Source organism: Garra rufa, chromosome 10 (genome assembly GCF_049309525.1).
Source record: "Garra rufa chromosome 10, GarRuf1.0, whole genome shotgun sequence".
Taxonomy (NCBI): Eukaryota; Metazoa; Chordata; class Actinopteri; order Cypriniformes; family Cyprinidae; genus Garra; species Garra rufa.
The window spans coordinates 13,945,516-13,961,003 of record NC_133370.1 but is presented as its reverse complement, the minus strand read 5'-3'; the positions used below and the strand labels follow the sequence as shown (position 1 = coordinate 13,961,003).

Below are 15,488 nucleotides of genomic sequence, written 5' to 3'. Positions count from 1 at the left end.
ATCATAACATCTTCGTTGATAATTCATAATGTCACTACTCACTACTGAAACTTCACCAAATGTTTCGGTCGTGACTGTTACGGTAGTGGCAATTTTATAGGATAACACCCACAAAAACAAAGATGTCACTACTAAAACTTCACCAAATGTTTCGGTCTGTTTCGTTTGTGAAAATTTTAGATACTTTTGAACCTTGCTCAAAGATGCTAATCAGCACATGGTTTGCTAACACAGTTCTGAACAGCTGTACAAATATAAAAACTAAATGCTATGGAAAAACTCCCAAAAAATCTGTTTAATTGTAGAAAAATGATGTTCGGTAGTGACATTCTTTAAAGTTACACACAGATTGTAGATGTAGGCTTTTTACATGAAGTTTAATCATTTACAATGAAAATCTAATTTTTTTATTTTTTTTTTACTTTAAAAAAACAATCAAAGATATTTTTAAAAAACAATGAAATAAAATGCAAAACTCATTTTAATATCATTTTCATAAGTTGAAATTCAGGGGTTAGGGTTCGGGATAGCCACCTCCCAATTAAAAGTAAACAATAAATAATGACTTTACATATATTAAGCTTACTGATATTTTTAATATTATTGTGGGTTTCAACAGATAACAGAATGATCTTAGTAAACATCTACGATTTGAATACTTAAATGCTTAAAAATGTGTTTTTGGGTCATGGGACAGCAGTTTGCACCAATTCTGTAGAATGCACCATATATTAATATTTTTTCCTATGAAAGAGCAAGGAAAATCCTGTTATATATGCATATGTATTCATATAATCCATTTAATCATAGTTATACCTTTGCTCTGTCAGCTTAAGCCCTGTTCACACTGACAGCAATTAAATCAATTAAATATACACGCTGTTGGCTGTACTTGACTGTATCAGGGAGCAGACTGCTGTCTGCGCTCCCATTGGTAGACATCGTGTTGCATCGCTGCTCATCTGCATAAATTAAAGCATGTTCCCTTCCGCCAGATATGGTCACTGAACAAGATGTCCTTGTTCTGCTGAAACCAAGGCAACGTTTTTCTGCCAGAATGAACCATCCACATCCCTAAACCAATGCACTTGCCAAAGAGTTGCATTTCTCCTCTGTTCTAGCTTGTTTTCTAACTTTCTAATAAATGTGGAATTATGTGAATATCAGCTTTGTGATGTATTGTTAATGCTCTTCTATTGTAAGTCGCTCTGGATAAAAATATCTACTAAATGCATAAATGCTAAACCTACAACTTAAAAAAAGCAAGTTTCTTCGAAAACAAAAGACTTCACAATTGCAACAGAGTCATTGTCCATGTAAACGCCCCTCACTGCGTCATTGACAATAAGCAATCCGAGGTTTGACATAAGTATTAAATGTCTGCAGTGATTTATAGGGGATGTATACTTGCAGAAAGCCGCATACAAATGGATTAAAAGGCTTCAGACTTCATTAACTTGTGTCTGTGTTAATGACATACGCTGCAGTCACAGCAGTGGTGAGGACTGGCTCATCTTGCACTGCTGCTGGTGAGTGTTGTCTACATCTCAGATTAATGAAGCCTGTGTTCATAAACAGACACACTCAATGTGTGAGCTGTAGGACCATCTGCTACCATTAAAACTTTCTTCTTGAAACATAAAAACATTTTTTTCTGTTTCTACAGTTTCTACAGTTTCATTGATCGCTAAATGTTTTTCTTTGTTTGACACACAATGAAACAGTTCACTTAAAATGTCCACCTGGACATTTTTTACTGATGCACTAATGGCTTAATGTTAGGCTCCTTAAGCAGCAGAATGTACTGCTGCAGCGCCTGAAAGAGCCAAGATAATTAAACTTGCATTCAAGATAAATAAATAATAACACATTTACTGAAAACACAGAGATAGACAATAATTAGATATGTGAGCGTACGAAATTCTGACAACCATTTTCAAGGACATTGGCACAAAATCCATAATTAACCTGCAATCTCAATTACTACCGTTCATTTGCAATGTCACAGACAGCTCATTATGAATTCATATGAGACACTATTGTCGTTAATACTACATTAACATTCACACTAGTGTATAAGCATTTATGCAGCCTATTGGATAAGTTCATTTGAGTCACTGGAGTTGATACTGGCTAAAATGCAAAAATGAGGATTGCAGTTGTGTGTCAACATAGATTTTTATTAATAAGAGAAGGTTCTATAACTCTAAGAGTGACATGACTATTTACACTGAAGTTCAAGTTGGTAATTTGTTATCCTGAAGGCTCAGGAAACAGCACCTTTAAAGCACCTGTTATGTAACAACCAACCATAAGTCTGTCCGCCTTTAAACTTTTTATGTCCTTGTTGATTTGTTTATCGTTATATATTATGAACTTATTCCTGGATATATGCACACCACTAGCTCAGATACACAATTTTCAAGTTAAAATCTTACTATGTGCAAGTACGCAAACTCAGATGCAAATTAATATATTAAAGATTAAAGATTTTCTTACTTATTAATTTTGTCTTGTTTTCCAGTAAAATATCAAAACTTTCAAAAAAGTTTAATTTTCTGGGATACAGTTGAAGTCAAAAGTTTGCACCCTCCTTTCAGAATCTGCAAAATGTTAGTTATTTTACCAAAATAAGAGGGTTCATACAAAATGCATGTTATTGTTTATTTAGTGCTGACCTGAATAAGATATTTCATATGAAAGATGTTTACATAAGTCCACAAGAGAAAAAATTAGTTGAATTTATAAAAATGGCCCGTTCAAAAGTTTACATATACTTGATTCCTAATGCTGTGTTCTTACCTGAATTTTTGTGTATTTAAACTCTTTCCAACAATGACTGTATGATTTTGAGATCCAACCTTTCACACTGAAGACAACTGAGGGACTCATATGCAACTATTACAGAAGGTTCAAACACTCACTGATGCTCCTGGAGGAAACACAATGAATTAAGAAAACTTTTTGAACTTGAAGATCAATGTAAATGTATCTTATTTTGTCTTCTGGGAAAAATGCATCTTCTGTAGCCTCTGACGGGCAGTACTAAATTAAAAAAATATTTATTTAGGCAAAATAAGAAAAATGTACACATCTCCATTCTGTTCAAAAGTTTTTATCCCTGGCTCTTAATACATAGTTTTTTTCTTCTGGAGCATCAGTGAGCATTTGAACCTTCCGTAATAGTTGCATATGAGTCCCTCAACTGCCCTTAGTGTGGAAAGATGGATATCAAAATCATACAGTCATTGTTGGAAAGCGTTAAAATCACAACCAAATAATTTGTGGGACCTTTCTTTTTCTGAAGAACAGCAGGCAGTTTAACTGTTCAGGGCAAACAAAGATAAAAAAGCAGTGTATCATTCAGGTCAGAACACAGTATTAAGAATCAAGGGGATGTAAACTTTTGAACGGGGTCATTTTTATAAATTCAAATTATTTTCTCTCTTTAACTTTTATGTGAAATATCTTATTCAGGCCAGTACTAAATAAACAATAACATGGATTTTGTTTGATCCCTCTTATTTTGATAAAATAATCAACATTTTTACAGATTCTGAAAGAGGGATGTAAACTTTTGACCTCAACTGTCTTGTTTTAAGATTAAACACACTTAATTTTTATAATTGTTCCAGAAAACAAAACTTAATATCCTTAGTCATTTTCCTTCTCAAGTTAACGTATCCAAAAGGACAATAGTTAACTTTAACTATATTGTCTGTGCCATTTAAACAGATGTAATATTATTCAGGTATGTAACAGTAGTTGATCTGAGATAAAAAAATAAAAAAAAAATAGCTGTAGGAGACAAATATGTGTTGCTACAGCATGCAAAACTGAATGTGTAACTAAAAGCATTTGCGTTCATGTACTTGCATAAAGTATGCTTTGGCCCTGAACACAGAATGTGTATTTTGTATTTAGAAACCGTTGCATCCCTTGGTTGGTTTGTCATGTTACTTGGATTTACTAACAACAGTCAAGGTAGAATCCCCTCATGATTTGGGGTGTGTTCCCCCTGCAGTGCTTTTCTGCATAGAAGTTTAGATCTTTTGCATTTATTTTGGTATTTTTCACATGGCAGGAACTTAGCTTTAGCGGCAAAGACTCAAAGAGGTGTAATATCAAGTAAATGTGATATATGAAGCCATACAAACACTGAGAACAGAACAATAATAGCAGTACTACAAAGCACAGGCGAGAGCCGGCATACAGCCCGTTTACGAGAGTAACACACTTTACATAGAGTGCTTTAAAGTTAGAGCGTGAAGGATGAAGGGGAGATCTATAGTTTCCTCTTTCCTCATCAGATCAACACAAACCTGTAGTGAGAGAGAGAGAGGACGGGAGTTAATTTATGTGCAATGTAGGGGATCTTTACACATTATCTGCTGTATGGACAACTTAAATCACATTATGAAAAACATTTTTAAAAATTAACTAATGTAACATGCAAACACTGACATTGTTTACCAATTTGAAAAACTGCTCATCACATGACTCACTATCTCACTAAACTTGGGGTTGGTAAGAATTTTTTTTTAAAAGAAGATTTCGAAAAAGTCTGTTATGCTCATCAGGACTACATTTAACTGGTCAAAAATACAGTAAAAACAGTAATATTATGAAATATTATTACAATTTAAAGTAACCGTTTTCCATTTCAAAGCTCAATTTTCAGCATCACGACTCCAGTCTTCAGTCATCCATTAGAAGTAATTCTAATATGCTGATTTGTTGCTCAAGAAAGTGTTTCTTAATATTTTTGTGCAAACCATGACATTTTTTTTTCCAGGATTCATTAATTTAGGAAGTTCAAAAGAACATATATTTCATTTAGAAATGTTTTGCGACAATGTACAAGCTTTTTCTGTCATTTCAATCAATTTAATGCATCCTTGCTGAATAAAAGTAGTAATTTATTTAAAAAGTAAATACATTTGAATGGTAGTGTTTCTGCATCTGTAATGTTTTTCCCTTGTATATTGTTTTCAATAAAAATAATAATCTAAAATAGGTGGAATTAACATTTTAGTTATTCATTTTTATGGATCCATCCAAAATAATTTAAAGGTGATTTATTATGCCTCTTTTTACAATATGTAATATAAGTCTTAGGTGTCCTCAGTATGTGTCCATGAAGTTTTCGCTCAACAGACCCCACAGATAATTTATTTTATCATTTAAAAAATGCCTATTATTAGTCGAAGCAGAAACACATGTGTTTTTGTGCATGGCTCTTTAAATGTAAATGAGCTGCTGCTCCCTGTCCTCTTTTTCCAGAATAGGGATGTGCCTTTACAGTTCGTACTTCAGATACTCTGCTAAAAATTTCTGTTTGGTTTTGATTATTATATCTATCACACTGAAATCATGTGTTTTAAACAATATTACTTTAAACTTCCGATAAAGCGGTTGTCACACGGCATGTGAGTACTAAACTAAGTTCTCTTTCATGTCTTATTGCACTTAAACTGTCAAATACAGACCATTTTATGTAAAATGTTTATGTTACAAAACAGTTGGTTATATCTGTGAAGGTAACCAGCTGGGAAAGAAATCTCATGTTTATATTAGATCTTTGTGGCAGCAGTGTAATATACAGTAATGCTTTATCCTTTCAGAACTCAAAAAGATCATTTAAACCTTTGGAAGATATTTCTGTTAGTCTTGAAGGTACAGAAGTAAAATGGTTATTGTACAGTATTTGAAACTATGCCCTTATTGTTCATGTAAATTATGAGCAGACTGTGTACCTTCACACTCAAAGGCCTTCAGTATGGTGGTGTAAGTGGGCCCCAACCAGGAAGTGTAGGTCCCCATAACACGCAGCAGCTTTTTGGTGGAATCGTTGAACAGCACATCAGGTTGCCCGTAATTCACTGAGCTGAACAGAGAGAATCCTTCTGTTGCATTAGCAAATGCATTCTAGAGGACAGAAATGAGTGAATAAAATAAGAAGAAAAAAGCAATCAAACTGAATTTTTGGAATGCTTGTAAAAAAGCAAATAACAAGAGCAGGTGTTAGTTTAAATATGTATATGCATAGTTTGTTTCATTTGCAAATATTGAAACTTCTCAACAATCTTTGCTCATATCTTGTGCTTTGCTCTGCTCACTATGTGTGTGTGTGTGTGTGTGTGTGTGTGTGTGTGTGTGTGTGTGTGTGTGTGTGTGTGTGTGTGTCTGTGCTAGTCCTGCTTCATAACAGAGCTCGCTGTAGTGTCATCCTCCCCTAATGACACACTGTAATGTGAGACGGTGTCTTGTGAAAATCAATGATCACCACAGGGCTCAGGCTGGATGTATTGAACGCATAAGTCAGCCTGATGTAATCTGTGTAATACTCAAGACGTTCGGAGATACCACTGTTAATACAGGTTTTGGCAGGGTTCGTTTAATCACACCATTGACCGCTAATGTGCAGGAACAACACTTCCAATGAGAATTTCATGCTCTGTATTGAACAAAAGGGATTTGAGCTTTTTTCTTTTACTGTTTTTATATTATTTCACAGATAATGTAATAGAAATGTGAATCAAACCTGATATTCACAGACAGTCTAACTCTCTGGCAGTATAAATGTATTATATAATCTATGGCATTTTTTTATGTGTGTGCAATACAATAGGGAGTCCAAAAGTCTGAAACCACTAGTTTCTAGGGATGTAAGGATGTACCCCGATCCAGATGAAAATCAATACAAATGTGTGACGATTCAAATTGGTTGAGATGTTAAACAAATTACAATACAATTGCACGTTTATACAAATATATCTCTGAGGGGAACTGCTTTAGAAAAGTTCAGATGGTATTTTCTTTTCATCTTGCCTCTGTATAATATTGTTTTCATGGCACATCATCAATCGGCCATATTGGTGGCACTGAATGTAAGCAAGGCCACTGAACTGAACCAAGCTTGCAAATTTAGCTGATTATTGCTGCTAAAAATGGTCAATTATTGTCATGTTTTGGGCTGTACTAATCGGTTGGACCGGAAAAAAACATTTGAAGTACTATAGACTGCCAAAATAGTAACAAATCAAGGAGAAAGGTGCAAAAAACTGTCTGAGGAACAAAAAGCATTTGTGGTTGTCCAAACTAAACCAGGATTTCCAGGGCAAGAATCTTGACACAATTCGTGTTTATTCTTATTTCCGGTCAGGCAGGTGAAATATTAGGCTAATATCTTAATTAATACTGCTTATACTACAGGGCCGTTGAATGCTTGAATCTGATTGGCTGACGAACGTTCTAGAGGTGTGCATTATATTCAGGGAAACGCACGGCGAACGTAGTTCCAGGCAGCTTTAGACCGCAGTGCATGTCTATATCACTTCGCCATACGATTTCAGTTATTTCAAAGGTCCTTACAGCCCAAAACAGCAAAATAACTAAAACCCACAATGACACTGGCCAAACTAATAAATACAGTAAACATCAGGATAAAAAAGACAGATTATTTCCATGTTTTTTTCCACAATATATTACGTTTTATTATGTACGGAAAGCACAAACTCTATTTCTCTCGCCCTCTCTCACTCACCTCACAGACGCACACACATAATGTTACAGTTTGCACTCGCGTTAGCATTCGCGCTAATGTTGTTAGCGCTGCTCTGACGATTAAAAACGACATGACAGCTCTCACACGCGAGGTAACAACGGCGTGGTCTTGAAGAAAATGAACTTAAAGTTTAACTGTTAGTAGAGAGGATGCTGCCAGTCACCCTTGAGAGACACAGACGTGAGAGAGGTAAAGTCATACACTTAGTTTCTCTCCCTCACTCTTTCCATCTGTCTGCTTGTCTGTCGGTCTGTCTAAACTTCATTATTAACGGCATTATTTTGCTATTAACAGCCCGAGCGTCGTTACTAGGTCTAAAATGACGTTTTGGAACTGGCAACGAAGCTGTTGAATGAGCTGCGTAAGAAATTAATCCTACTCACAATAGCGTTTTAAGGATAAAAACGGGACGAATGTCTTGAAATATATCATTTGATCGATGTCTTGAGGTGTGGTAACTGTAGTATAAGCGGAATAATTGACTTCGGGCAGTAGAATTCTACGAAAATAATGCACACCCGAGAGAGATCCATGAACTGAACTAACGAGCTGATGATCTCAATCGGGTGTGTTAAATAAGGGAGACATGCAAAATGTGCAGAACAGGGGTCCCCCCGGACCAGGATTGAGAACCACTGGTTTAGACAGCATAAATTAGCAGAACAACATAATCAGTAGGACATTAACCGTGCAATACATATTGTTGTTTACTTCCGAGTATCTCCAATATGGCTACACATCCGGGTAACTGGCCAAACCCTGATGTGAGTGCAAACATTTATAAACACAACTTTTAGCTTTTGCCCAAAAGCGGTGTTTATAAATGGAACCAAGGAAATGCTGTATCATTGCTGTTGCATAAGTGCCACCTGCTGGCAGAGAGTGAATTTGTGCTCATATTCAGCATGTCTACTGTTTTTGTTTGCAGATGTTACATAAGCTATAGTTTCACAAAGATAAAGTCAAATCATTCAGTTTTTGCTTCAAATTTCGAATTTATTCAATGTAATTTAAATCAAAAACTGCTCATGTTGCATGTATGCAGCATCTTTGTTTGATTTGGGGTTTGATTTTGGGGTTTTAAAATTTTGACCCATAGAAATAGCCAAAGCAAAGCCATATTTTTGCTACAAATATACCTGTGCTACCTAAGACTGGTTTTGTGGTCCAGGGTCACATATTCCATTTTGTATTGTGATATATTGTGACACAATGTACACAATTGTCACACCCCTATTTTGCATTATACCGTTCCAGTTTTTTAGGTTTAAGTGGAGAAAAACCTGGATGTTCTGACTGTTCTCAGACTTTTGGACTCCAATGTGTGACTGTGTGGCCGTCTCTCCTGACCTGCACACGTTCCAAGAACTTGTAAACGCGGCATTTGTCCTCCAAACGCACTACCACAGCATTGGTTGGCACCACAGCCAGGTGGCAGGTCTCATGTTGGAACAGGTTCGCTTCTCTCCCATCAGGACACAAGAGCTTCAAGTCTTCCAGCTCCAGGTCCAACGCCCAGGACTCCTGGTTCTTACCTTACATGAATAACAAGCCAGACAAAGGTTTCTTACAGACAGCGATGCAACATTTGTCTAGGTGAAACTTTTAAATATAAAATTAGACAGCTTGCAAGGCTTTCATAATATATATATATAAATATATATATATATATATATATATATATATATATATATATACATACACACACACACACACACACACACATATATCTGTTAAACTAGTATCTATAATCCCTGAATTTGGCTAACAGGATTTACTGAGACTAAACAAGGGTTTCACAGATCCCAGCAGGCACACAAAGAGAAGCATTGTTATGAAATGCTGCCCCCCTGTGTCTGTCAGCCAGTGAAACATGATACAGATCATGAAGTGAAGGCCACAATTGTCCTCCTTCAGTCCCTTAAAAAATTCCATTTAATAAGAAACCAACTTGAAATTCTTACTGCATCTGGACATTTTTGCCCTCCTGTTTAACTAGCTCTTCTTACACTCTGCACTACTTACCCTGCGTGTTGTCAAAGACTGTAGTGTGCTTAACAAAAGCAACATCCCCGAGATTCTCTGCCACACACCTGTATGTTTTAAATGATAATGACATATAACAACAGATATAAAATACATACACTACCATTTAAAAGTAGGCTTTTTTAAAATTTTGTCATTAATTACTCACCCTCAAGACCTTTGTTCATCTTTGGAACTTTGGATTTAATTTTTTTTTTTTAATAAAATCATTCATTTCTTTGTGCACAAAAAGTATTCTCTTAGCTTCATAACATTACGGTTGAACCACTGATGTCACATGACTATTTTAATGATGTCCTTACTACCTTTCTGGGCCTTGAACGTGGTAGTTGTGTGGGTGAGAAAGCTCTTGGATTTCATCAAAAATATTTTAGCTTGTGATCTGAAACATTAACAAAGGTGTTAAAGCTTTGGAACGACATGAGGGTAAGTAATTAATGACAGAATCCCTTTAATCAAAAGTGACAGTAAAGACATTTATAATGTTAAAAAGATTTCTTTTTTTTAAACAAATGCTGTTTTTCAAACTTTCTGTAAAAAAACACTCTTTCCACTCTTAATTAAGCAGCCCGACCATTTTCAACTAATAATAATGAGATGAAAAGTTTCTTAAGCCCTAAATAAGCATATTAGAATGATTTCTTATGGATCTTATAAGACTAAAGACTGGGGTAATGGCTGCTAAAAAAAAAGGAGCTTTGATATTACATAAAAAGGAAAATGTAAAATATATTAACATATAAAACAGTCATTTTAAACCATAACAATATTTCACAATATTACTTTTTTGATTAAATTAATGGAGCTTCGGTAAATGGTTCAAAAACTTTTCAATCATACTCACTCCACGCTATTAAATAGTAATAGATTTTTTTTGTCCCAAACTATCAACCAATCCAATATTACCACTACACAAAGCATATGCATATTCTGAATAATGATTTCACTAGATCATATGCATTCTCTCACATCTCTGATCATACAGCACCTTAGAGCTCCAGCCTCCCCAAAGTGCCGTTCCCGGGGGTTGTTGGCACAGATGTGTCGGTCGTTTTCATCCCCAATGCAGGCCTCACACAGGTTCCTTGGGTTGTTTCCTTTGGGATCGTGTTCTGGGTCCTTCACTCCTGGGACACAGCTGTAGCCAAAGAAATCTCCTACCGCTGGAAACCATAGGGAGACGGATATAGCTTTTTAAATTACTGCCAGAAGGGTGCAATTACATTCTCAATTTGCATCTGAACCATTTTTAACCACTTATATGTAACAAAATATGAAAGCATTACTTTTGCATATGACAGAGAGTTAAACAGATGTTAAGAGCTTTGTAGTCACACAGTGCAGTTAAACACAGAATGGAAACATGTCACCATGTGGAAAGTTGCACTGCTCATCCACACTGATCTGCGATGTGTTGACCAGGAAGCCGATGGGGACGGTCCAGCCCACTGTAGTCCGCATCCCTGGGTGACATGAGCTGCGTTCATGCATCTCCAGTAGTGACAGATCACTGGATGATGTCCGTGCCAGTGCAACCACGTAGTAATTAATGCCATCTGTGTCATAGACAAAACATTGGTAAAGACACATGAACATGCTTTGATGTCAAGCTCTCTGACTAAATCATTTTAATCAGATATTTGACCGGGGTATAAATGGTTTTTATAGATCAAACATACTCACCCACACCGTTATAAGACTCTCCCACCGCCACATCTAAGCCATAGCAAAACCCAGCTGTGTAGATCTCATCAGCATACATAGTAGAGGCATCTGCAGTGCCATTCTGTTTACATCACAGACAAATTATACTTAACCATATACTGAGCAATTTAAATAATTTTTGATATAATGGAAAAGCAAAACATGTTCAACATTTTGTAATCAGTTGAGAAGGTGAGTGAGTCCAAGAAAAGCATAAAAGGAGCAGCAAGAATAAGTACAACTGTAAGGTTCAATCTGAAATCTATGAGCCTTGTAAAATTACAGTCACCATATGTGATTTGATTTGCTTCTTCGGAAGCAATTTCCTACAACCTTAATTTGCTTCATGCAGTCAGTGGGACTTTGGCCCCTCACACACTGGAGTTGTCCGCGAATGTTCCTGGCTGTGGCATTCCCAGCTAGATCCAAACACTTTTGCTCTTCGACATCAGACACTGTGCACCACCTGACTGCAAAGAAAGAAAACTTTAATTAGATTTCAATTCAAAATGTGTACTTTTTCAAAGAGTGGGAATCATCAAATACATTTCAGGAAAAGTATTTGTTAACTGTACTAGAAAACCAGTCAAAAACTTTACTCACACAATTTAATTTAATTTAATTTTTTTTTTTTTTTTTTTGTAATTTTTGTAATTTTTACATTTGTACACATTCTGAAGCATAATTATATTTCCATTGAAGTATGATTTGTTAGAATAGGACAATATTTGGCCAAGATAAAACTATTTGAAATTCTGAAAGCTGCAAAAAAATCGAAATATTGAGAAAATCGCCTTTAAAGTTGTCCAAATGAAGTTTTTAGCAATGCGTATTACTAATAAAAAAGTTTTGATATATCTACGGTAGGTACAAAATATCTTCATGGAACATAATCTTTACTTAATATCCTAATGATTTTTGCCATGAATCGATAATTTTGACCTATACAGTGTATTTTTGGCTATTGCTACAAATAAACCTTAAGCTACTTAAGACTGGTTTTGTGGTCCAGAGTTACATTTTAGCATAATAGTAAAGTGAATCAAAAAGTTTGGGAAAGTGATGATTAAAAATGTTGACACAAATCAATAATACATTATATTTTAGACTGTTTAGAGAAGTCACTTGGAATGCAAACAGTATGGAATGAGTTCTCATGTATGCCAGATCTTCTTAAATAAAATAAAATAAAATAATCTCTAAATTAAACAAAATTAACTGATTAAAGTAACAGTTAAAGTAATCAATTAATTACAATAATAGAATAAAATAATACTGAATGAAAACCTATTGCATTTGCCTCCAAAAATACTATCAAACATTTAAGTATAAACTTTTAGACTGACATTATTGTTATATAAAGTACTCCCAGTTCATTCTGATCTCAAATGTAACAAGTGCAGAAAGCCAATCCGAACAAGAACATTTAATTTTACAATAAGCCAATGTCATAGCAATATTAAAAACCTAAGAACATATAAATGTAGTACTTACTAATGTTGTTTTCGGTGGACATAGAAACCAGAACAAATAGGAACAGAACCACAGCAAGGTGTCCTCCTGGATGATCCATGCTGACTTTGAACAGTAACCTTCCAAATGGCTCAGACTCACAAGGGTGGTGTGGGAAGTAAAGTTAAAAAAAGTAAAAAGACAGAAAAAAAGGCTTGGGGCTCATATTGCTCCCTTTTTAGGGTAACCAGAAGTCTTAGAAACCAAGAGGGGAGGGAAAAACTTTCCATTAGGTCTTAAGTTTTTTTTTTTTTTTTTTCCAGATCTAACATTGTCAGTTTTTTTCCACTTATCCAATCACATTGGGCATCTAGTGTTTCTTTCCTTATCCAATGGGACCCCATGGCATGCAAGTTTTTGCACACTTCACTGCACCTGGCACCGGAGAGGTCAGATCATTTCTGAGGTTATAATTAAGTAAGATACAATAGCTTTTTGTGGGCAGCTTCTAAAGCCCCTCAAGATTAAACCAAAGGTCCGAAACAAGCCAAGTTTGATTGGAGATATGGATGGAGGGGCAACAGGAGATTCTTTTGTGCCACTATGCAATTGAGGAAGCATATAGGTCACTTGATACATACTCTGCATCCTAATTCTCATGTCACCTTCCGCATAATCAATGCTTTATTAAAGGAGACACAAGTCATCTGTGATAGGAAACAGCATTTTAGAGCCAAAAAACAAACCTGTTAAGGTACACATACATCGACGTTGACATGTGGCCAATACAATACATAATATAATACAATACAAACAAAAATAAGAAACAAAAATAAAAGTAAAAAAAAAAAACGTAAAATTAAATCAAAAGAAATCATATGCAAATGGTAAAAGCGGTAAGATTTATGTCAATGGCTTAAAAATGGCAACTGGTTCAATATTTTATCAGTAAATCACTAATAACTTGGCCAGAATGCCACAGTATATGCAATAACCAGATATATTCCTTTGTTTTTCGTGTTGTTGCAAGCTAAGGAAAAAAGCAAGAGTGCATTTCCCCCAGAGGTGCAATTGTGTTTTACACAACATTGACCTCAGTGCCATAAATGCCCCCAAAATTTGCACTGCGTTGATTATACATGAAAAATCTATGATATTGAGTGGAACGGAATTGTGGCTAGTCACTTGAGGGCCGTCAAACGCCTTATCTCCCTGCCCTTCGGTGCCCCTGACTCCCTATCCTTTTTTCCCCATATAGAAAATGACATGGCCATTAATCAACAAGCTATTTTAGAACAAAAAACTGTCAGGCCACTGGCTCCTTGACTCCTATCATGGCAAGGACATTTTGCTTTTTTTTAAGCAGCTATGTGTGTCTCTCTAACATTTAGTAAATAGATATATAAACAATCATACACTTTCAGGTAAATTGATACTGTACAATGAACTGGCATTGAATGGGCAGAAGCTACAATAGTAAATTTGGAGGTGTTGTAAACCAGATTTTATATACAGCTTGATATAGATGTGTGTTTTAAGGTTATATGTAACAGGTACTCTGTTGAAAAAACAACATATGCTGGTTAGGTATGTTTTGAAGCATGGCAGCTGGTCTGAGCTGGTTTGAGATAGTCCTTAGTTGGTCATGAGCTGGTTTAAAGGAGTAGTTCACTTTCAGAACAAAGATTTACAGATAATGTACTCACCCCCTTGTCATCCAAGATGTTCATGTCTTTCTTTCTTCAGTCACAAGGAAATTATGTTTTTTGAGTAAAACATTTCAGGATTTCTCTCCGTATAGTGGATTTCTATGGTGCCAAAATGCAGCTTCAAATGATCCCAACCGAGGAAGAAGGGTCGTATCTAGCAAAATGATGGGTTATTTTTTTTTTTAAATAAATTATTTTTAACCTCAAATGCTTGCATTGTCTAGCTCAGCAAGAAAAAAAGTAAATAAGTTGTAAGTGTTTTTAGAAAATAACCGATCATTTCGCTAGATAAGACCCTTCTTCCTCGGCTGGGATCATTTTAGAGCCCTTTGAAGCTGCATTTTGGAAGCTCAAACTCAGGTGCACCATAGAAGTCCATTAAAAGGAGAGAAATCCTGAAATGTTTTCCTCAAAAAACATAATTTCTTTGAGACTGAAGAAAGAAAGATATGAACATCTTGAATGACAAGGGGGTGAGTACATTATCTGTAAATTTTTCTTCTAAGAGTGAACTTCTCCTTTAAGCTGGTCCTCAGCAGTTTAGGGCCAGCTTAAACCAGCTGCCATGCTTCAAAACTTATCTAACCAGCATATTCTGTTTTGTTTTTTGTTTTGTTTTTTCAACAGGGTATGTGTTGAAAACCATCTTTATTTTGCTATAATATGAATCTTTGAGATTTGCTTTAAAGGTATAGTGTACGCAAAAATGTGCGCTTTTTATTTTTCTCCTCAAGGCCTTACAAAATGTACATGCGTTTCTTTCCTCATTAGAACAAATTTGGAGAAATTTTACATTATCATCATTATATCATTTTGCTTACCAACAGATCAATCATCCACATTGACAGCACTGAATGTAAACAATGCCACTGAACCGAACAAAACTTGCATATTTTGCTGATTATTGCAATTAAAAATGGTCATGTTTTGGGCTGCACTAATCGATCGGATTGCAAATCAAGGAGAAAAGTGCAAAAAACTGTCTGAGAAACAAAAGGCATTTGTGGTTG

General features: G+C 35.4%; 1 protein-coding gene across 1 annotated transcript; it reads right to left on the bottom strand.

The window, feature by feature from the left end:
- Positions 1-2,170: 2,170 nt before the first annotated feature.
- Positions 2,171-14,495, bottom strand: otomp (otolith matrix protein). The gene is made up of 9 exons (XM_073848785.1): positions 12,812-14,495; positions 11,651-11,787; positions 11,297-11,399; positions 10,984-11,169; positions 10,602-10,776; positions 9,593-9,660; positions 8,918-9,102; positions 5,757-5,928; positions 2,171-4,322 (listed from the first exon to the last, which is right to left on the bottom strand). The coding sequence occupies exons 1-9, from the start codon at positions 12,888-12,890 to the stop codon at positions 4,312-4,314; spliced, it is 1,116 nt and encodes a 371-aa protein (XP_073704886.1). The 5' UTR covers positions 12,891-14,495; the 3' UTR covers positions 2,171-4,311.
- Positions 14,496-15,488: the final 993 nt, after the last annotated feature.